A 22,543-nucleotide genomic window follows, 5' to 3' on the forward strand; every position below is an offset into this window, starting at 1 on the left:
GGGAAGATTGCCATCCCACGGGGTGCACAGAGGAGCGAGCCCTGGGCCGGGGGCTGGGCAACCTAAGGTCCTACCACCTTCTGTGGGGTCTCAGCTTCCTCACCTGTAAAATGATTGGGGGGGGGGTGATAAGCTCCCTGCCCCCACCTCTCTCACTTACATTCTAAACGGGACCATTCTTGTGGGAGTTAACTTATGAGGGCCCGAGGCCAGGACGATGTAGCCGGAAAGTCAGTGTTTCTGAATGTATGCCTCCGGCAGACTGGCACCCAGTGCCAGGCACTGGCTTCGGGGAGCAGGGGCAGTAGAAAGCTTAGGTGAGACACGAGCCCTGCCCTCGAGGAGCTTATAATCTAAAGTTCCCAGGGGAAAAGCTCCAAGGGCTTGGTGGCCCTCAAGGTCAGTGTGAGTCAGTGTGGGATGTGGAAGCCAAGAACTCACTGTAATCCCTGGAGGAATTAGGAGAGCTGAGTGTCCAAGACGAGGGAAGGGGCTGCCCTCCTCCCTCTGCCCTTGTAAACTCTGGGCTGCAGGGTCATGGAGGGTCCTGGGGCCGCAGCTTGGGCAGAGCCAAAGGACATCTAGAAGAGACAGACCAAGTTGGTGACGGAGCCAGAGGTCACTCCCTACGAGGGTCAGTTAAAGGCCCAAAAGCCAGAAAGCCCAGAAAAGAGGAGGCTGGTTGGGGGGTGGGGGGAGCTGGCAGCTGGGAAGCCATAGCAGTAAGGAGGCAGATTTCAGTTTGATGGTGAAAACTCTCCGGAACGATTTAGGAAGAATTAGGAAGAATCGTCCAGAAGTGGAAAAAGCTGTCTTGGGAGGAGGCGGGCTCCCTCCCATGGGAGACCGTCGAGCCTGGCTCTAGAACTGGAAAGGACCTGAGGGTCTTCCTGTCCAGCTCCCTCGTTCTACAGGGGAAGACACTGAGACTGGGAGACAAATGACTTACCCAGGGTGACATAGGTGATGAGATTTGAATTCAGGTCCTCCAAACCCACTGTATCAGATTGCTTCCCATACTCAAGCAAAGGCTGGATGGCCATTTGTTGGCTGTGTAGTCTGGTGTAATTTGGACTAGACACGTCGAAGGTCTCATCCCGTGCAGAGACTGTGGAATCCTGTGCCTTTGAGCCAATAACCACAACAGGCCTTCAGTCAGGGGCTTAGAACAAGGCCATGGGAGCCTCCCCTGAGGAAGAATCATTGGTGATCCTTGAGGGCAGCGGCTGTCTTTTGCCTCTTTGTATCCTGGGCAATTAGCACAGTGCCTGGCTGGTAGTCTGTGCTGAATAAATGTCTGTCTGTTAGGTGATTGGTGTGAAATGTGGCAGTCATCCTGGGGATCCCTCAAACAGTAATGCCCCAAATGACTCTTAGAACAGGGAATGTCAGAGCCGAGAGGGGCCTGAGGACCTAGAATGTCAGAGGTGGCATGCCCCTCTCTAGTCCCTCGTTATCCCATCTGGACAACGGATCTGGCATTCCATGGTCTAAGGCCCCTCCCAACCCTGACATTCCATGTTCTAAGGGCCCTCCTAGCCCTGATATTCCACGGTCTAAGGCCCCTCCCAGCTCTGACATTCTCTGTTCTAAGGGCCCTCTTAGTCCTGATATTTCATGTTCTAAAGGCCCTCCTAGCTCTGTCATTCCCTGTTCTAAAGCCACTCTCACCTCCAACATTCCATGTTCTTTGATCTAAGGCCTGTCCCAGCTCTGCCATTCCATATTCTCTTCTCTAAAGTATGCTCCGGTTCTGACTTTCCATGTTCTAAGATCCCTTCTAGCTTGGACATTCTATGTCCTATGTTCTAAGACCCCTCCCAGTTCCGACATTTTCTGTTCTCTGCTCTAAGATGTGCCACAGATCTGACATTCTGTGTTCTAAGATCTCTTCCAGCTGCGGCTTGTGTTCTAAGGCCCTTCCCACCATGTTCTTTCAGTTAGTCAGCTAACAGTTATTAAGCTACTTTGTCCTGGACACTGTTCTAAGTGAGCCTAGAGCACTTTTCAATATTCTAAGCTGTCCCCCAGCTCTGACATTCCCTGTTCCAAGCTCCCTCCACCCCCAGCTCTGACATTCAAGTCAACAGCATCTGTTTTCCAAGGTCCATTCTGCATTCTCTATCCCTTGGCCCTCGTAGCCCCAAGATGTCCCACTATGGGAGCTTACAGGGTGTGGCCAGACATCTTGGGGTGTGGACCTTTAGAGCTGTGGGAGTCAGCAGGTGGGGAGAACCACTTTGTTAGAGAGGGAGGTGTTAGGAGGCAGGCCGTGGTGGCGTGGAGGGAGCTCAGGCCAGGCCCAGAGTCAGAGCCTGAGTGCAGAGGAAGGAAGGGCAGGGCAGGTGGCTGGGAGCTAAATTGGGTGACTCAGGGCTGGACCTCAGAGACAAACGGGGACTTCCCAGCGAATGGAAATTGGGCCTGGCCAGCAGGGTGATGGGTGGCAGGGGAACCTGGCAGGGAGAGAGCAAAGCAGATGCAATAGGGCCTCGATTTAAAGGGACCCAATGTCTGGGAATCCGGATTTAAGGAAAAGCAAGTCAAGGCTGATTGTTTGGTTTGTAGAAGTCTTTACCCCATGGAAGGAGCCCCACCGGAGTCACTCTGGGGAGTCGGCCCTCTCCCCACATCCCGAAGCGGATTTGGGTGACTCCTCCAAGTCTGGACTTACTCACACAGCCCATTTCCTAGTGCCAGGGAGGGAGCACCGAGCTTGCTGTAGCAGAGGGAAGAGGAGCTGGGTTCGAAGGCTGAGCATCGCCCCCTTACCCCCTGCCCAGCTCCTTTTTTTATAAGAGGATGGGGTTATATTCTTTAGGTGGTCTCCAAGACTTAGCCTCCTATTAGGGAAGGCAAGGTTTGCCTTGGAGAAGACAGCTCTTTTCAAAGTCCCTTATCAAGCATGTGAACCCTTTTCGGGCCTGGTCCAGTTTCGCTGGGACAATGTAGAGTGCACGAAGGGAGGGGGTCCCCTGGAATAAAATAGAACACGGCGTATTCTACAAGGAGCTAGGGAGTGATGGGGACAAAGATGGAACCTGGACAAGTTGCCCTAGCAAGCAAGCTGGAGAGATCAAGGGAGGCTTCTTGGGCAAGGTGGCATCTGAGCTTGGCCTGAGAGAAAGAGAAAGGTCATAGACTCCTAGACCTGGGGCTGGAAAAGGACCTCAGGGCTTTCTGAGGCAAAGTGCCTCATTTTTCAGGGGCACCCAGGTAGCGCTGCAGTGCAGAGCACCAGGCCTGGAGTCGGGAGGAGTTCAAACCTGGCCTCAGACACATACTAACTGTGTGACCCTGGGCAAGTCACTTAACCCTGTTTGCCTCAAGTTTCCAGTGGGGTCACAAAGAGTCAAACAGCCTCATTTTACAGATGAGGAAACTGAGGCCCAGAGAGGTGAAAGAGCTTTCCACACAGCTCATAATTGGCAGAGCTGGTATCAGGCCAGTTTTTTTTTATTCCGAATCCACTACCAGAGCGCATTTTTTGGACGTGAGACTCTTTAAAATATCTTTTTTCGGGGAGGGGGAATTTTTATATTTTATTTTTCCAATGACACGCAAAAACAATTTTTAACATTTGTTCTTTAAACTTATGAGTTCCAAATTCACTGCCTCTCTTCCTCCCCTCCCTCTTCCTTGAGAAGGGGGGTGATAGTGTTTGGGCGCATTTGGATGTCTATGCAGTGTTCTATACCCATAGGCCCCCACCTGTGCAACGAAGGGAGGGAGGTACATTTTCGCCCATCTTCCATTGCCCCCCAGCCAAACTCCCTCATTATCACCCTTGGATTTGGCATCGTTGCTCTCTCCACCAACGCTGTCCTCATCGCCGTGTACGTTGTCTTTCTGGTTCTGCTCACCTTAGCCTGCATCGGTTCATAGAAATCTTCCCATGCCTCCTTGAGCTCCTCCTGCTCATCGTTTCTTCCAGTGCATTCCATTCCTGTACCACCCCTGTTTAACCGTCCCCATTGATCGATATCTACTTGGTTCCCAGGTCTCTGAGTCCCAAACAAGGTGACACTCTGAATATCCTGGTGTGTCTTTCTTTCTGTCCCTTGGGGCATCTGCCTCGTATTGGGATGTCTGCGTTGAAGGGTTCGAGTAGGTTACCTGATTTTTAGGCCTAGTTCCAAATGGCTTTCCATGTGGTTGGGTGGATTGACAGGCCCCCGGAAGTAGCATCTTTGTGGTTGTATCAGCTTGGGGCTTTTGAGGAGCCCTGTCTTCACCCACCCCTCCTCCCAAGGCCAAGGCTATGGGAAAGAGGCTGAAGAGGAGCCCAATCAGGGCGGGGAAGGAAGCCATCCAGAACTTTAGAAGAAGTGGGATGTCTCCCAGGCTGGTAGCCCAGTGACTTGCATTCTGAGATCTGGAAGGTCCAGGGAGGAATTGGGAACCGTCTGAGTATCAGTTCCTTTTTCCTTGAATTTGTAGCAAGTCTGAGGCCTTGAGCCACAACAACGTTGAGCCACAGTCCCATGGACCACAAGGGCAACGCCGGCCAGGGTGCCCCACCCCCAACCCGAGGCCGCCCATTGGCCAACCTTGGGCTGTGAGGCCAGTCTAATAGCCTGGGAGCGTCTGCCTAGACTGGTGACTTCCACACATTCAGCGCATACACCCAATAATTATTAAGTACCTAGTCCGTGCAAGTCTCTGTGCTCGGCCGTGGGGGGAGTTAGCTAAGTTAGCTAAGCTGGACATGATAGAGCCTCCATACAGTCTAGCATAGACCCAGGCAGCCCAATATCACATGCTCAACACCTTAGGTAGGGGCAGACAAGCTGGTAATGTGAGGGTTGTACCCAGATAATCAGGGAAGGTTTCCTGAAGGGGGTGACATTTGAGTTGGACTTTGAAAAATGAGTAGGAACTGAACCTTCCAGGCAGAGAGCACAGTGTCAGCAACGTCTTGGAGGGGAGACGTGAATGGCACGTTCTGAGAACAGTAAGGAGGCTAGCTTGGCAGAAGTGTGGAGTGAGTGGTGGTGGTGATTGAGATCGGGCTTGAGAGGCTGGGTGGTGCTGGCTGGGAGGGGGCTTTACAGACCACCAGAGAGGCTGGATGGGCAGTAGGGAGCCCCGGAGGATGGTTGATCTGTCCAGAGACACAGATGGAGTCAGGAGTGTTTTGACAATAATTTACAGGATGGGTCGGACAGGGGGGTCTGTTAGTCCAGCTGGTAATGAGGGGGCTGGCTAGAGATGGAATCTGGAGGACTCGGCGGCCAGTCGGAGGAGGAAAGAGCCCAAGATGGCAGTGATGCTGCAGAGACAGCTGCCGACTGGACAGAGAACCAGGTTTGGAGCCCAGGGGCCTGAAGCCAGGCTCTGCCTCTGCAGCATCCTGACTGTGTGAGCCTGAGGCAGCCCAGACAAGAGACAAAGAGCCAGGGCTGGTCCTCTTTGGAAGAGGGAACCTCTTTACCAGGAGAGGCCTGGAACAAGGAAATCATGGGCGGGGGGGAACCTCAGCCCCAATGTGTACATTACACTTTATGCTAGAGGAGAGGGGAGGGGAGGGGAGGAGAGCAGGGGAGAGGAGAAGGGGAGAGAGAGACAGAGACAGAGAGAGACAGAGAGACAGAGACAGAGACAGAGCTAGCTAAGTCTGTCTCAGTTTCCCCAACTTTGAAATGGGGGTAATAACCCCTTCTTGTGAGGATCACATGAAATAATGTTTCTAAAACATTTAGGGCAGTGCCTGGCACTTAGTAGGTGCTTAATAAATGCAGCTATTTACTATGACAATGACCCTGTGAGGTAAATTAACAGACATCATTATCTCCAACCCACTGGGGATCTGCAGTAATCAGCCACAAACTCATTACAAGGCCGTCCCCTTAACTTCTGCTGCTTCTTCTCTCAAAGGAGCCCCTTGGGCCCGAGAAGGCCTGAGATTCCTATCAGCTCCTCCACTCCCTGTTCTGTGGGCGAAGGGTCCCTTCTCAGCTCTGGCATTCTGGGCCCAGTGCTCTAAGGCCCTGCCCAGCTCCAACACACAATGCCTGGGCTGGAGAGGGTGGGTGATTCCAGGTGATTGTGTAAAGACCTCATTGTTAAAGAAGCATTGGCCCTGTGAATGTTAAGGAGGCCTCACCCAGGTCTGGCAGCTGACTTTCTCAATGGCTCTACTGGCACTGGAATGCCAGAGACCAGGAAAAACCCACCAACAGCTAAGGGGCAGCCACAGACTAGGCTTCGGAGGGTGGAAGAAGTGAGACTGACCCCCGCAGGAGCCCAGGCATTCAGCCCCCAAGGCATCCTCCAGCCTCCCCACCTCTGGGGCATCCCAGCATCCAGCTTAGAGGGATGAGGCGCAGCCTTGGAGATGGAGTCTGGTTCCCATGAAAGCAGAGACTGTCCAGGCTGGGAGGAACCTTGAAGCCGACTGGGCTAGGACTAGGGACCGGGATTTCCTTGGTTTGGGAAGTTCGGGGTGAGCAGACGCCCTTTACCCCTTCAGACAGGCACTTTTAGAGCATTATCCTGAGCGCTGAAGGATGAAATTACTTGTTCACGGTCTCTCCCCAGTGTGTGCCGAAGGCAAGACTCAAACGTGGGTCTTCTTGTCTTCAAAACCAGCCTTCTTCTGGAACACAGAACATGGAATGGCAGAGCTGGGAGAGACCTTAGAACATGGAATGGCAGAGCTGGGAGAGACCTTAGAACATGGAATGGCATCCAGCTCCCTGATGCACAGAGGAGGAGCATGGGTCAGAAAGGAAGGACTGGCCAGCCCTTGGTGCCTCAGGTGCTCAGATCTCCTGACTCCCGAGGGCAGTGTTCTTTGAACCTCAGTTTCTTTGCCGGGTCAGCCGCCTCCTTGCATGCTCCTGGTCTCCCAGACAGCTTTGCCAGGTCTCTCTGTGGCGGGCTGCTTCTGAGGCCCTGGCCTTCTAGAGGCAAGGCTGGGTTCTCTCCAGGCCCCACTCCTCAGTCACAGTCCAGGGGAACAGTTCCACATTAAGGGCCAACTCTGTGCCCAGCCTTTCTTTAAGAACTGAGGTCACCAAGACAAACAGGAGATGACCCCTGCCCCAGGAGTTCACACTTACTAACTCTTCCAAACTCAGTTTCCCCATCCATTAAATGAAGGTGATAACTTAATTACCTGCCCACACCCAGGGCTGTCTGAGAATGTAAGTGAGCTAACAGCCCTTTGCAATCTCTGCTATTATGACTGCTGTCCTGGGTCACATGAGGAGGAAGCCAAAGATCTGGCATTTGAACCCAGTCCTCTGACTCTATATTGCCACTGGGTGTAGCAGAGAGATCCTGAGACCAGGAGGAATCTGGTCCTGCCTCAGCTCCCCATAACTCAACCATCGGCATTCTCTCCCTCAAGGTGGCTCGCCTGTCAAGACAAACTGAGATAAAGGATCTGGGAAAGTATCCCTTGGGCCTTCTGCAGGGGCTGGGGCAGAGAGCTCCTCCATATTCTCAGCAGCAGGGAAGCCAGGCTCCATGGACTCAGCTCTGACCCAGACACCCTGCCCTCCTGTGTGTGGGTATGGGGGGCAGATAGCAGCCTGGGGGCTCTGGGTCGTCCAATGGGCCAGCCTTGCCCAGCATGGGAGAGGCCTTGGTGGGTGCCTTCTGACCCTGGGGGACCTCCATCTTCTCTTGGTCTGTTATAACTACATCCTAATATCTCTGTAAGAGATGGCAATGGGGGTGGCAGGGGTGGTCAGGGTAATCTGGGAGAGACAGAATTGGGATCCTGGGAAACAGAAGGGCCGGCCCAAGAGCAGACGGGCTAATAAGTGGTTAAGATGCCTGGCGGGAGCCAATGTTATCGCCCCGAAAAGTCCTATTTTGGGAGCTGGCAGATCCAGTTGGGAGGCTGTCAGGCTCCCGGGCAGATTCTTTATCATCTGGGCTGAGGGCCATGTTGCAGAGATGAGGTGGTGCCTGAGGGAGCAGGCGTTGAGCTCAGGCCGAGGCCCAGGAGAAGGCAGAGAAGATGCATGGCCAGCCTGGCCTCTCAGCCCTGTGGCCCCTTGGGCTAGCAGAAAGCTGGGACTTTGGGCCTTTCCTGGGCTTCGGTTTTCCATTTGTGATTGGTGCCTAGAGTGGATGATCTCTAAGGCCTCTCAATTCTGACAGTCTGCTCTGTGTTCTCTGAAATTCCGTGTTGCAAAATCTCTCCAAGGTTGAACAGTCTCTGATTTTTATGAAATGTCAGGCTGACCCAGGATATCCTCAGAGACACATTTGGAAATACTTCCCTTCTTCTGCACAAAATCGAGCCCCTGAACTAACTTGCCCCTCGCGGCTCTGTCGCTGCCTTGGGCAGATCACTTCCTCCCGGCCTGTTTGCTTCTCTGTAAAACGGAGCAGCCTGTTAGCTGCCTCCCAAGACTCTCATTCTAGCATAGAGCTGGCATGGAGGTTGGGGAGGGAGAAGACGACCCAAGAGACAAGGCCTCCCCAGACCAGGACAGAGGCTCAGATGGCCCAGAGTGAGGTGGAGGCAGCCCTGATGGGCTGGACCTTGGGTCAACTGCCCAGCTCCCCAGAGCCACAGACAGGCTCTATACCAGTAGTGTTTAATGTGCTTGCTGAATGAATACTCCACAGTGTGAATGACCCACCCTTACCAAGTTAATTGTCCCAAGAAATCTTGGAGGTTTCTTGGAAGGTGTGCACTCTAACCCTACCCCCATTTTATAGCCAAGAACACTGAGTCCCAGGTGGCAGTGATAAGCCCAGGTCCAGTAGGGGTCCTGGCCTCTTTCCACGTCCCTAGCTGCTTCCCCTGTCCAGGCTGGAGCCAGAGCTACCTCCTGGAAAGGCTGAGGTCAATTTGTAGAAGAGAGAATCAAGAGAGGCCGTGGAGGGGGGGCAAGAATATTTGGGGCCCCTCGACCTGAGGGCTCCCAGTCCAGTCCCATCTCCATCACAGCCCTCCGCCTCCTCTGTCTCAGAGAAAGCCTTGGATAACAGCTCCTATCAGAAAAGAGAGTTTTGGGGTGAAAAGGTTTGATCCTTCCTATAACCACCTTGTGAGAGAGATTGTACCAAGAGGCCCTTCTAACACTTCCTAGCCGGCTGCCTTGAGTAATACCCTTCCTCTCGGCGACTCAGTCTCCTCCTCTGTAAATTGGGAATAATGATCTTTGCTCGCGCGCTAACCACATGCTAGACCTGCCTTTCTCTGGGCCTCACCTGTAAAATGAGGGGGGACAGCTGGGGTAGATGACCCTGTAGGTGCTTTTTCAGCTCCAGATCTAGAACCCCATGACTCCCTTCTGTCCTCAGCCATTTCTGCCTTTCACCAGGACCCACTTCTTTGTCCACAGGAGACCTCAGCTCCAGATTTTGCCTCTGTCTCTGCCAGCCAGAAGCCCGCCGGTAAGCCTGGGGCTCATGATGCCAGGGAGGGCCTGAGGGATGGGGGAAGAGGCACAGTGCCAGCTCCTGGACCCAACATCCCTAGTGGTCATCCCAGCCTCATACACACTGTCTGTCGCCCACAAACATAAGCTACTGAGATCCTCACTTCATAAGATGGAGTCCCCTCCTGGTCTCCCCAGGCTTCAGGGAGAGATAGGGAGCTCCCTTCAGCCCCTGGGACATCAGGGCAAATGCATTCAAGGTGACCTCTGTTTCCAGACGTGACCCCTCCTGTGGAGGAATCATCGCCAAATCCTGGTTCCAACAACAGCCCTGGCGAGGAGCCTGGGATGGTGAGGAGGGCTGGGTCAGGAGGGAGGGCAGGGGCACAGGAAAAGGAAGGTTCAGGGGTGCCCAGCCCCAAAGCCTAGCTCCCATGTGAGGGTAGGGTAGTGTATTTAAAGGAGGCCATATCTGAAAGGCAGCATTGTGTGGAGGAGAGACAGAGAGACCTAGACATAAAGACACTGAGAGAGACAGAGAGGGAGACAGAGACAGAGAGAATGAGAGAGACAGGAGGGAAGAGAGAGAGAATGAGAGAAAAAGAGAGGAGAGTGACAGACAGAAACAGAGAGAGAGAAGAGAGACAGAGACAGAGAGAATGAGAGAGACAGGAGAGAAGAGAGAGAATGAGAGAGAAGGAGAGGAGAGTGACAGAGACAGAAACAGAGAGGAGACAGAAAGAGAGAGAGAGAGAGAGAGAGAGAAGGTGACAGAGCAGAGACAGAGGGAGGGAGAAAGAGACAGAGAGAATGAGAGAGAGAAACAGAGTCAGAGAGACAGACAGAGAATGAGAGAGACAAGAGAGAGACAAAGAGACAGACAGGTAGACAGACAGACAGACAGACTGAGCCAAACAGAGAGATCCTCAGGAAGCCGTGGGTTCAGGTCCTGCCTCTGACATCCACTGGCTGTGTGACCCTGAATAAATCACTCCACCTCTCACTGCTCTGGGTAGCTAAGAAAAGGAGCTGAGAAGGTGTCCCTTGCATGGGTAGAGAGTCTCCTTGCCTGAGAGCTCCCTGTCTGCTCTCCAGAGGACGCCAGTCATCTGAGAGCTGGAGATGCACCGAGGACCCTGGTCTGGGGGAGGGATGAGGGGCCCCCGGAGCATGGGGGCCCCCCACTGTGCAGAGAGCAGCAGGCCTGCATGTCCCCCCATCCAAGGCTAAGCACCTTCCCTACCCCACCCCTCAGCAGCGATTCCAGGACACAAGTCAGTATGTGTGCGCTGAGTTACAAGCCCTGGAACAGGAGCAGAGACAGATCGATGGGCGGGCAGCCGAGGTGGAGACCCAGCTGCGGAGACTCATGGAGACAGGTGCTGGCAGGGCCCCTCCTGGGGGCCTGCTGTCCCACCCCAAGACCCTCCCCCTCCCCAAGGGGGCCTCAAAGGGAGGGATTCTTCTAGACCAGAGGACACCCACGGCCCCTCCAAACTCTGACATTCCCATTCTAGGCTGTAGGGCCCCATGTTCTCAGTTCCTAGGTACCTTCCATCACTGCTAGGCTGTAGGGTCTCTGGTCTCTATTCCAAGGCACCTTGAACTTCTGACATTTCCTATTCTAGGTTCTGAGGAATTCTAGGCTCTGCCTTGTGCTCTGCCCTCCATGCTGCCCCCTGGTGCCCAGCAGCGGAATGCTAGGCCTGCAATCACAGGGCTGGCTGGCTTCTCTCCCCCTACTTTGATTCATTCAACGACTATACAACAAATGATTCTTGAGCACCTACTGCGTGCAGAGCCTTACTGGCACTAGAGGAGATACACAGTTTCATAAGCCAGTTCCTTCCATCAAGGAGCTTACGTTATTTTCTGACTATAATCAAGGGGTTGCTGATAAATGTTTAACAACTAGCTCTCCTTCCCTAAAAAAAAAAAAGTACACAACACACTTTTAAGTTTAATCTGCTTTATTAACATTTCCTAACATATCTAGAGATAAAAAACGGTAAATCGAACCCACATTTGTAGTTTTTGCCAATTTCCAAGGTGTAATGCGCTCTCACTGAAAATTTGACAATCATCTCCCAGTATGAGCTGGCTCAGGCACACCCCTGATACAACTTACAATCCTGCAGCATCATCAAGGCTTTGCCAGCTGAGGGAGGCTTTGAATTGAGCTTTAAAGGAACCTCAGGAATCTAACAGAAGAGTCAGGGGAGGAAGGCATCCCAGGCAGGGGAATGGTAGAAAGGGCAAGCAAAGTCACGGAGGTGGGAGAACTTAAGTTGCCATGTGTAGCCACTATACTGGACACAGGGCAAGAGGGAAGGCTCTTCATCCCTACCCTCAGGCAGCTTCCAGTCGAGGGTGCATCTGCTCTTCTGGGCAGTTCCACAAACCTGTCCCCATTCCAGGTGCCGACAAGCTGCGGGAGGAGGTGCTGATCCAGGAGTGGTTCACGCTGGTGAACAAGAAGAATGCACTGATCCGGAGGCAGGACCAGCTCCAGCTCCTGTGAGCCCCACCCCCAGGGGGAGGGGGTAGATGAGTTAGTCGAGGCTCCTTCCCTTCTCCAAGCACCTACTGTGTGCTAGGGGTCCCCAGCCAGGCTACACGGGGGCACAGCCCAAGATGCCTGGGTGACCTACTGGGCTCAGTCCTAGGCAACGCAAGAAAGGAAGGGGGGGGAGGGGGAGAGAAGGAAGGAAAGGAGGGAGGGAGAAGAGAAGGAAGGGAGGGAGGGAAAGAGAGAGGAAGGAAGGGAGGGAGGAAGGGAGGAGGGAAGGGACACTGCTAAGCCAGAGGGTCCTGAGGAGGGCAATCAGCATGGGGAAGGGCCTCAAGTCTTTGTTGATGAGGATTGCTGGAAGGTACTGGCCGCCCCCCTCCTCCCAGTAGCTGTCCACAAGGGTTTGAAGGGGGATGAATTGTACTTGACCTACTTGGGGGGGGGGAAGAATTACCATGGCTGGGAGCTGCGTGGGGGGCGGAAAGGATCTGGTGGACCAGCTTATCAGGCATCTTCTGCGGATGGACTCCTGCTACTAGGGAGCAGGGAGAGGAGTGAGTAGAGAGCCTAGAGACAAGGAGGTGGCAGTGGAAACAGGAAGACCTGAATTCAAATCCAGCCTCAGACACTTCTGAGTTGCTTTGAGCCTAGGCAAGTCATTTAACCTATTTGCCTCAGTTTTCCGCATCAGTAAAATGGGGTCAGATGTGATTGAAGGACTGAACAGTGACACCAAAATGAGGTTAATAATAACCCCTGCCTTCCAGAGTTGTTGTGAGGACCCAATGAGGTAATATGGGTAAAGTCCCTTCCCTACCCCTTTATCCGGAGCACCCGGGTTCAAGTCCTGCTTCTGACGATTATTGGCAGCTCTTGTGTGAAATTAGATAGGAGGCGAGACCTGCGCTGAGTGGGACACGACTGCACAACCTCTAACTTGGAATTCAGCATCTTTCCTTCTCGTTACTCTGCCTCTCATTATTATAACTGTCTCCCAGACCAGATGATAGAAACCACGGACACGCCTCACTGCCCTCCCCGTTAGAGAATAAGCTCACTGAGGGCGGGATCGGCGTCTCAGTTCATTTGCTTGTCTAGTGCCTGGCTCATAGTAGGGCCAGGGATCCACCCAGAGCCAGAGCTCCAGGATGAGGAAACTCCCTCCACCAGCGCAGGTCTCGCCTCCTATCTAACTCCTCGTGGAGTTAGATAGGCCCCAGGCTCATATCCAGGCTCTTAATACCGGCCTCCATGAGGTTTGCAAAGCTCAGTACCGACGTGACCTTATTGTGAGGGAGGTGCTATGATTGTCTACATTGTGGGGAGACTGAGGCTGGAGGAAGGGTTGAGTGACTTGCCCAGGGTCACATAGCTAGCTAGTAGGTCTCTGAGGTGTGATTCGAACTCAGGTCTTTTGGACTCCAAGTCCTTTCAAGTGTAGCGCTCACCCGGCTGTATTTACTCCATGTGTGACTCTAGACAAGGAGCCTTCCCCCTCTGAGCTGGACTAGGGATAGGCAAGGGAGGGGCCCCCAGGGCAGGTAAACCTTCTTTTTAATAAAACTTAGATGAATGGATATATTTCGAAGGGTGGGAAATTCTGTGCCCATCCCACAGAAGCATGTCTGTTCAGTGATAAAGGGGCACATCGTACAGTGAGCAACAGATCGTTAATAGTAATGGCTTCCATTTATTCAGCCTTAATGAGTGGAGATTTAGGGACCTTACAGATTATTCCCCATTTTACAGAACAGAACGTTCAGGCTGAGAGGGGAGTGACTTGTCTAGGGACTCAGAAGCATTCCCTCCAGACCCTGCAGAAGATGCCCAACTGCTTGTCCTGACCACCCTTTGTCTGCCCCCCCACTGGCCCCCACTCCCTCGGGCCCCATTACCACCACCCTGAGACATGACAGGAGCCTGGGGGGCTTGGAGGTCTCTGGCACAGCCCGGGGAGATCAGGTGAGCCCCCAGGAGCTGATGCCCCTTCCTCCTGTTGCAGGATAGAAGAGCAAGATCTAGAGAGACGGTTTGAGCTCCTGAGCCGAGAGCTGAGGGCCATGATGGCCATTGAAGGTAAAGCAGTGGGAGATGGAAATGGGCATGGCCTAGGGCTCACACACAACCGCCCCTTCTCACCCCTTCTGCCTCTCATCTCTCCCTTTCAACGTACCTTCTTCCTAAGGCCCGGCTCTGAGAGGTCCACTCTTGCTCAGAAACCTCCAGTGGCTTTCCACTGACCCTTGGACAAAGCCTGGCAGTGAGGGCATGCCACCGCTTCAGTCTGAAGTCATTCTACTCCCTGTCACAGTCAGTCTGCACTCCAGCCAAATGGGTCCACTTGGCTGGTTCCCAATCAGTCAGAGACCATTTATTAAGATCCTACTATGTGCCAGGCCCTGGGCTAATCTCCAGAGAGACAAAGGAAGGTCAAAGACAGTCCCTGCTCTTAAGGAGCTCAGTCTAATGGGGGAGACGATGTGCAAACAATTGTGTACAAACAAAGATATATAGATAGGGTAAATTGGAGGTTCTCTGAAGAAGGAAGCCACTAACAATAAGGTTGGCAAAAACGTCTTGGAGAAGGTGGGATTGTAGCTGGGACTTGGGGGAAGCAGAGACAAGGAGGGAGGGCATTCTGGACAGGGGGCCCTGCAGAGAAAATACCTGGAGGTGGGAGATGGAGGGTCTTGTGTAAGGATCAGCCAGGATGCTGGGTCACCGGATCAGAGCGTGTGACGGGGAGTAAGGCAGAAGAGGGCTGGTGGTGGAGGGCTTTAAAAGCCAAACTGAGGATTTCCCGTTTGGTCCTGGGGGCCGTAGGGGGCCGCTGGAGTTTATCGATTAGGGGAGTGACAGGGTCAGGTCTGTGCTTAGCAAAATAATTTTGGTGGTTAGTGGAGGATGGACTGGAGGCAGGCAGCCCCTCCCCCCAGCAGCTGGTGCCACAGTCCAGGTGTGAGGTGATGAGGAGAGGAGGGGGCATGTATCCAGGGGAGAAATGACAGACCTGGCAACCGACTGGGTATGGGGGGTGAGAAGCAGTGAAGAGTCTGGGAAGACACTTAGATGGCAAGCTTGGGTGACTGGAGGATGATGGGAATTAGGAAAGTGTAGTTGGGACAGTGAGGTGGCAATTAGGAAGAGGTGAGTGAGGGTTTAGGGGAGAAAAGGGAGATGAGTTTGGGACATGTTGAGTCAAAGATGTCTGAAGAGTTGGAGGTGCAATACTGGAGGTCTGGGGAGAGGAAACAAGCATTTATTAAGCATCTACTATGTGCCAAGTGCTTTGCAATTATTACGTCTCATTTGTTCCTTACAGTAAGCCTGGGAGGTAGGTGCTATTATTATCCTCATTTAACATATGGGGAAACTGAGGCAAACAGTTTAAGTGACTTGTCCATAGTGACACAGCTAATAAGTGTTTGAGGCCAGATTTGATCTCAGGTCTTCCTGACCCCAACCTAGCACGCTACTCACTGTGCCCCCACCTGTCTCGGGGCTGGGCAAATCTGAGAATCATTTGCATAAAGGTGAGAGTTGAAAACAGGGATGCTGATGAAAATAGCAAGTGACCTCCTGCCTCCCTGTAGTGCTCTGGCCATCCTCGAGGCCTAATAGGCACTCCTTCCTCATTTCTGCCTGGAAAAGGAATCCTGCCCTTTTTTCTCATTGTTCTCTCAATCTCTCCTGCCTCCCCCTCTGCCCTCCTCGAGCCCTTCCTATGCAAATCTACCTTGTATTAGCCTTCTGTGTCTGTGTCTGTCTTTTTCTCGAGTCCCCCTTACATGGGCTACCTTGGGTTACCTTATTTCTGGCCATATTAATGAACTGTCAACACCCTAAGGGCAGAGACTGTTTGGGGGGGGGTGGTTTTTGTCTCCAGTGTCCAGCACAAGACCCTGGGCAGAGTAAGTCCTTAATAAATGTTGATTTGAAGTGAAGAGACAGACAAGACAAGGAGAGACGAGGCAGGACAGACAAGGCAGACACAGACACATAGACAAGATATAGGGTCACAGGGAGAGAGACCAGACAGCCCCAAGGACCAACCTCGAGGACAGAGCTAGTCTTCTCACCTTCCCTCCTCATCTCTGCTCCCCATCCCCAGACTGGCTGAAAACGGAAGCCCAACAGCACCGTGAGCAGCTCTTGCTGGAGGAATTGGTGTCCTTGGTGAACCAGCGGGACGAGTTGGTTCGAGATCTGGATAACAAGGAGAGGACGTGAGTGCGGCCAGCTGTGCCCCGCACCATCCCTGGGGAGGGGAGCATTGCCCCGGGATGGCATGTGGCATTGCTTGCTCAGACTGGTCCAGATTTGGGTGGCACTGTGTGTGTGGATGGGGGGCGGGGTGATCCCTCTCTGGCTGGTCTGGTGCAGGGTGAAACCTGAAGGAGAAAAGGGCTTCACCCAGCCCGCATCCAGCTCATACACTGTCCTGCGACCCTTCACCTCCTGAACGCTGGACTGGGGAGGGTGCAGGGAACCCAGGAGCAGCTCTGGTAGCTGACCTGGCCCAGGGCTCTGCCCGAGTTCGGACGTTGACCCTTCTTTTTCCCAGAGCTCTGGAGGAGGACGAGCGCCTGGAGCGGGGGCTGGAGCAGCGGCGTCGGAAACTGAGCCGCCAGCTGAGCCGTCGGGAGCGCTGCCTGTTGAGCTGAGCCAGGCCGGGTGGAGCGAAGCTGAACCGGGACAGCTGGGCTGGACCGCGCCGGGCCGCGGACCCCCGTCCAGTCCCTTAGGGTGGCCACTCCCTTTCGGGGTAGGTGGGGGACAAGTGTAGCCGCTGTCCCCGGCTACGGCCACCCGAGCTTCCCGGGGCCCTAAGCCCTCAGCCCTGGGGATCCCCTGCCACCACCCGTCCAGCTGGGTGGGCCAGGGGGGTCTCCCCTCCCTCCCGATCTGCCTGGCTCTTGCAGCTAGGCTGGACTGGGTCAGAACTCAGCAGGGGGGCCTCCCCTCTATCCCGATCTGCCTGGCTCTTGCGACTGGGCGGGACTGGATCAGGCCTCTGCAGCCCAGCCACTGGCCCCCGCGTCCCGCACTCCGCCTTCCTGCACCCGCGGAGGATCTGCCTCTCCACTCCCCTTCTTCTCTGCCCCACTTGTGCCTTTCCGCGCGTGGCCACCAGAGGCCGCCGTGGGGCCTGGTTTGCTGCGCTCCTGGGGCGTGGGGGGGCACCCTAGCAATAGGGTCGGCGGGTCTCCAAAGCCCAGCCCAACGGGCCTTATTTATTGAAGAGTGTGTGTAAGTGTTTGTATGTGTGTATGTATATTTGTGTATGACTAGGACCCTAGGGCGCCCGATGCACTTAGGGATCCTCGACGATCTCCGGTATATTCTTGGACCTTCGCTAAAGGAACGACTGGGGGTCGGGGCAGAGTGGTCAAAGACCCAATCCCCCGGCCTCCATTCCCTTTCCCCCAGCCAAAGACTGGCCCACGTGTGTCTTGTTGATGGTGTCGGGGTGGTACAGAGCCATCAATAATTAGCCTGTGGCCATAACTGGCGGCCAACATCGTCTCCGAAATCCCTCTGTCCCCCGACCACCCCCCAGGGACCGCACCACCATACCCAGGAGTTTGTGCGCAATAAATTCTGACTTGGAGCCCGGTCTCCGCTCCCTCCTTCCCTCCTGCTGGGTTGGGGACGACGCAGCCCAATGGGTTCGTTTGGAGGGAGCAGTGGGCCCAAGGGTGGGCAAGACCGGGGATACAGATTAGCCTGTTCGTATGCAAATAAGGCACTGCTGGGAGGACCTGAGTGGCTGCCCCCGGCCAGTGAAGGAAGTCTGGCTGTGGAGGGAAGGTCTGGTCTGCATCCTAGCTCGGCTTTGGGCCCCTTGTGTGATGGCCGGTAGGTAGGCCAGCCTCCTTAGCATCCCAGCTTCCTCCTGTACAAAACGAAGGGGTGAAGACGGCGGCATCTTCCAGCCCTGAATAACATACAAGAGCTGATGTTCCTTCCAAGGACTTCCCTCACATCAACGAGCGTAAGGGGTATAGACAAGAGTCATTGTCCGTTTTATGGATGAGGGCACTGAGGGTAGCCTGCATTATAAAACTGGATGGCCACGGCTTTGGTGGCCTTGGCAAGTTCAGTTCCTTCCCTGGCCCTGTTGGCTCAGCTGGCAAAAGGGGTCTGTTCTAGTGCCAGATGCTGGGTCCAAGACATTGCTTTTTACTGAGGCCTCCAGGCTGCTGCGGCTGGCCTGGGGGCTTGGATCTGAGAGAGCTGGGAGAGACCAAGCTGAAGACAAGTGGGAAGCAGACCCTTCTTTATTCACACACACACACACACACACACACACACACACACACACACACACACCCATTCCCTGAAGTGCAACAGCATCTCACCTGCTCCCCCAAACCCTGAAGTTCCAGCCATTTTCCAACTTAGCCATGTTGCTCCCACCTCACGCTGTGGAGGATGGGGACACCCTAGGTTCTGTTGGGCAGGTCTGGAGGTTGTGACCTGTTCCAGGGGAGGTGCTGGGGGGCGGAGGACAGTTGCTAAGGGTCAGAACATCTTGAGTCACAATGCCCCTTTGGTCGTCTGGGCTCTCGGAGCCGCTGTAGCTGAAGAAGCCTATGACTGCTTGGATCTCCTTTAGCTCAGAGACTGTCTCCAGAGTTAACAGTAGGGCAAGCAGCCCCAGAAGCAGGTAACCTGGTGGAGAAGGAGAGCGCGAGTGAAGGGGAGAAGGGGATGGGAGCTCTGGGCTGCCAGAGTTCACATTGTTTGCATCCCTGCCTGGAAAGAGCAGCTGGGCTGCTGCCCCAACTTCCTCTCCCACTGTGCCCCTCTCCCCCTTCTGATCTTTGGCTCCTGGGTCCTAGCCTGGGAGAGGCACCTGTCTCCTTGTCCAATGGGCAGCATAGCCCTCAGGCCTTGGGGATGGGGAGCAGGGAGAGGGAGAGGGTCTTCCTCCCCTTCCCCAGCAGGCCAGCTTCTCAGTGGCAGTCACAGAAGGATCGACCCTCGAGGCATCAGTAATCTCCTCTGTCACACCCTGGGCAAGTGCCTAGCTCCCCCTCACTCTACCATTCCTAGCACTGGCCTCTCTGGCTGAGGGGAACAAAATCGATCCCTCTGTCTTCCCCACAAGAGCTTTTTGAGTAGTTTGAAGATCATTATGAAGTCTCCCATAATTCTTAAAAACACTCCAACGGTGGTAAATTGTCTCCCAATGTTAGGAAGAGCCTTCATACTGAAGGATCCCAAAGTAACCCCCTTGGGGATGCTTGGCCACCAAAAGCCAATTATTCCTCACCCTAGGCTTCTTTGTCTTTCACCTCCTGCTTAAAGCAAAGACCCCGAAAGGTTAGCTATGCCACCCTCCCCACCACCCCAGCTCACCTTAGGAAAAAGTGCCAGATTTGGAGTCAAAGGACTTGGGTTCAAATGTGATCTCTGGCACTTATTATGCCTCCTCTGTAAATGAGGGAGTTGGAGTAGATAATCTTTGAGGTCTCTTTCAATTCAAAATCCCAAGATCCTCTGCCACACTGGCCTGCCATGGTGGCTGAATTTCTACCATTAGTTACTTTCGACTTAAGGGCTAAGTGTTCAGTGTAAAGGTGGCTAGATGGCCCCGAGGGTTCCTGGGTTCCCAGCCCACCCTGGTGACCATCTCCTTTACTCACAGATGACAGCCAGCTGGGAGAGCCAGTAGAGGGCAGGGTGACGGTCCTGGCCGGGCACCAAGTCCCCCAGCCCTATAGTGCTGAGCGACATAAAACAGAAGTAGCAGGCATCCAGCAGACTCCAGTGGTCCTCCTGGCTCCAGAGCACCAAGGCAGGAAGCAGGACAAAGATGGCCCCAACCATCAGGTTCAGCAGTGAAGCCTGGAGCCAGGGAATCCTGGCAGGGGCCAGGCCACAGCGGGTGGCCACCCAGCTCACCAGGCAACGCAGCGGGCGCAGCAGGTGCTGGTGCAGGACCGCCACCAGCACAAGACCCGCGGGCAGGCCCAGGCCTGCAAAGCCCACACAGAAGGCCTTCCCACCATCAGAGAGCAGGGCCCTGTGACCATAACCTGGATGGGTGGAGGAGGGGAGGAAAAGGGGAAAGGGAAGACTGAGCAGGTGGCCTGCCAGATGTGCAGGGACTGTCCCCCACCCATCCCATTCCCAGGAGGGCCCTCAATGTTCTGTCATACATAGTCTGAGACTTGCCAGAGCCCTTTCAAGGTGCTCAGCCCCCCAGACCCACAGAACTCCCGCAATGAGGCAAGTACCCTGGCCAGGAAGCTCAGCAGTCATCTTTCCCTCCCTGACTCCTGAGCCACCCTGAACTTCTAAGAACTGCCACTCCCCCAGGTCCCCAGCAGGGATGCTTCTCAGGGAATGCTGGGTATGACAGTTAAATGCTGGGGTGTGCTATCTCCCTCCCTGATGGTCAGCTCTGAAAACTCAGAGTCTCCAAGTTAGAAAGACCTTCAGAGGCTGGAGGCCAACCCAGGTGGGAGCAGGAACGGCCCCTTCGACATCCCTGACAAGCAGCCACACAATTTCTTCTCAAGGACCTCCCAAGATGGGGAGCTCACCACCTGGGCAAGCAGCCTGTTCGCTAGAAAGTTTTTCCCTCTGCCAAAGCCCTAATTCATTATTTGTCTCTGTCAATTCTTCCCATGTCTGACTAGAACAATCCTCCTTCTGCAGGGGTGCCCCGGCACAAAGCTCGGTACACTGTGGGCATTTAAGGAAGGGTGGCTGGATTTGGGGGTGACCTGCCCCACCCCCAACATTGAAGAGAGTCACATGACTATCTCCCAGAGCTCTTGAGCTGAGAGACTTCAGACACCCTCACCTTTGGGTCCAACCACCTGATTTGACAAGTGAGGAAACAGTCCCAGAGAAGGCGATGGTTTGCCCAAGGTCACCCAGCCAGGTCCCAGCCCCTTTGGACTCCAACATTTCACTGGGATATTGACAATTGGGACTCTAAATACAATTCAATTCAGTAGGCACTCTGTCCAGTACGGGGCTGGATGTTGGGGATTAACATTTTTATAAAAAGCAAAAACCAAAACACCATCACCTGCACCTCCTAGTGGCCTCCTAGAATATTTGGAGTCCTGAGGGTCTGAATTCAAATCCTACTCTACACACGCTCTATCTGTGTGACTAAGGATAAGCCTCTTATTTTCTCTGACCCTCAGTTTTCTAATTTGTAAAAACGGAGATGGTAATATCCTGGACAAGAGAAAAGTTGGGGCAGGGGGGACCTGGCAGGGACCATCCTGGCCTTCAACTATTTGAAGGATTGTCACGGGGAGAGGATCAGATGTGTTCTTCTTAGCTCAAGGGGGCAGAGTCAGGGAGTGGGAGTACTGAAGAGGCAAACCGGGCCTTGATCCCAAGAACGTCTCCCCAACCAAGCTGGGAAGGAGTGAGTTCTCCATCACTGGGAGTATTCAAGCAGAGGACAGCTCTCCGAGTGTCAGAGAGCTCACAGGGCCTGAGGACCCTCCCGAAGCCAAGATTCTGGGCAGGGGTCCTACCCTTCTCCAGTTCCACAGGGAGCTGCCTGGAGTGGGTGGGGCTCAGAGACAGGACACACCCTTGTTGGGTGATAAACTGGAGGTACCGGTTGGGGAGCGTCAAGGGTTAGAAGGGTATCCCTAGACACCCCATACTGGGAGCTTGCACGTGTGCGCAGGGGAATCTCTGGTCTTGTCATTGGGCTGTTTTCTCTGGAAGCTCTGGAATAGGGAGCACGTCCCCCTGGCCACCATTCCACCCCATCAGGGCAGCAGGGTATGGGCTCCAAGGATCCAGTCTGGTCCCCTGGCCTCTCCCCTTTCTCAGGGGCCCCTTACCTGTGGTGGTGAGGACACTGACAGCAAAGAACAGGGCAGAGGCAAAGTCCCAGTTCTCGGGCTCAGTGGCATTGCCCAGGGCAGAAACACCATAGTCCTGGGCTCGCAGGACTGCCTCCAGCAGCACCTCCAGCTTCCCTGGGGACAGGCAATCCTGGTGGTCTGCCTGGAAGGCAACCAGGTGCCCCAGCAGCTGTTCCCGGAGCCTGCGCTCAGGGGGACCCTCAATGGCCATGAACACAGCAGACCCCAGCAGCAAATAGGCCAGATAACAGGCCAGGAGCAGCCAGTAGCGGACCCCAGGCCCCATGCCCAGCATCACCCCCGCTCCTGAGATCCAGGAGCTGGGTGAACAGGGCTCTGGGCTTTGAGGGGCAGGGACAGAGAGCAAGCAGCTGAGAAATGCAGCTCCTGGGTGCTAGGAGGAAGACAAGGGCGGTGCCCTGTGTGAGTGAAAGAGAGCCTGGGATGAGGGAGGAGCCTTATGCTTGAGGTGTATGGGTTGGGGATCAGGAGAGAGTGATAGGAGTCAACTTAAAACCACTGAAGCATCTAGAGATTTATGGAGGGAACACAGGGAAGGAGACTTGTCCAAGCACACTCAACCATTAGCAGATCCCACAGGTCCTGGGACTCCTTTCTCTTTTCCATCCCCGTGCTCACATTCTCTGGCAGCCACTTCACCAGCCACAAGAGTGAGGCAGGGGAAAGGTCATGGTGTTTCACAAGCATCCCAGGATCCAGATCTAGGACAGGCTTAAGAGATTATCTGGGCCACCCCCCTCATTGTATAGGTAGGGAAACTGAGAACCAAATAGGCCCAGATCTCCAAGCCAAGCACCCACGGGTTCTAC

General features: G+C 54.3%; 2 protein-coding genes across 5 annotated transcripts in view; one reads left to right on the top strand and one right to left on the bottom strand.

Moving 5' to 3' along the window:
* EHBP1L1 (EH domain binding protein 1 like 1) overlaps positions 1-17,470 on the top strand; it is a 33,569-nt gene extending 16,099 nt beyond the window's left edge. For 3 of the 4 annotated variants that reach the window (XM_036763554.1, XM_036763555.1, XM_036763552.1), the window contains 7 exons: positions 9,312-9,363; positions 9,625-9,698; positions 10,603-10,726; positions 11,765-11,864; positions 13,862-13,935; positions 15,971-16,085; positions 16,424-17,470. In XM_036763554.1, coding sequence (XP_036619449.1) covers positions 9,312-9,363; positions 9,625-9,698; positions 10,603-10,726; positions 11,765-11,864; positions 13,862-13,935; positions 15,971-16,085; positions 16,424-16,523 — 639 coding nt within the window. In that variant the 3' untranslated portion in view covers positions 16,524-17,470. The remainder of the gene's footprint in view (positions 1-9,311; positions 9,364-9,624; positions 9,699-10,602; positions 10,727-11,764; positions 11,865-13,861; positions 13,936-15,970; positions 16,086-16,423) is intronic. The other variant, XM_036763553.1, reaches the window with a different exon arrangement.
* Positions 16,694-21,999, bottom strand: KCNK7 (potassium two pore domain channel subfamily K member 7). The gene is made up of 4 exons (XM_036765303.1): positions 21,690-21,999; positions 19,512-19,904; positions 18,285-18,534; positions 16,694-17,024 (listed from the first exon to the last, which is right to left on the bottom strand). Exons 1-4 carry the CDS (start codon positions 21,997-21,999, stop codon positions 16,694-16,696), a joined length of 1,284 nt encoding a protein of 427 aa, XP_036621198.1.
* Positions 22,000-22,543: the final 544 nt, after the last annotated feature.

This window comes from Trichosurus vulpecula, chromosome 6 (genome assembly GCF_011100635.1).
Source record: "Trichosurus vulpecula isolate mTriVul1 chromosome 6, mTriVul1.pri, whole genome shotgun sequence".
NCBI lineage: Eukaryota > Metazoa > Chordata > Mammalia > Diprotodontia > Phalangeridae > Trichosurus > Trichosurus vulpecula.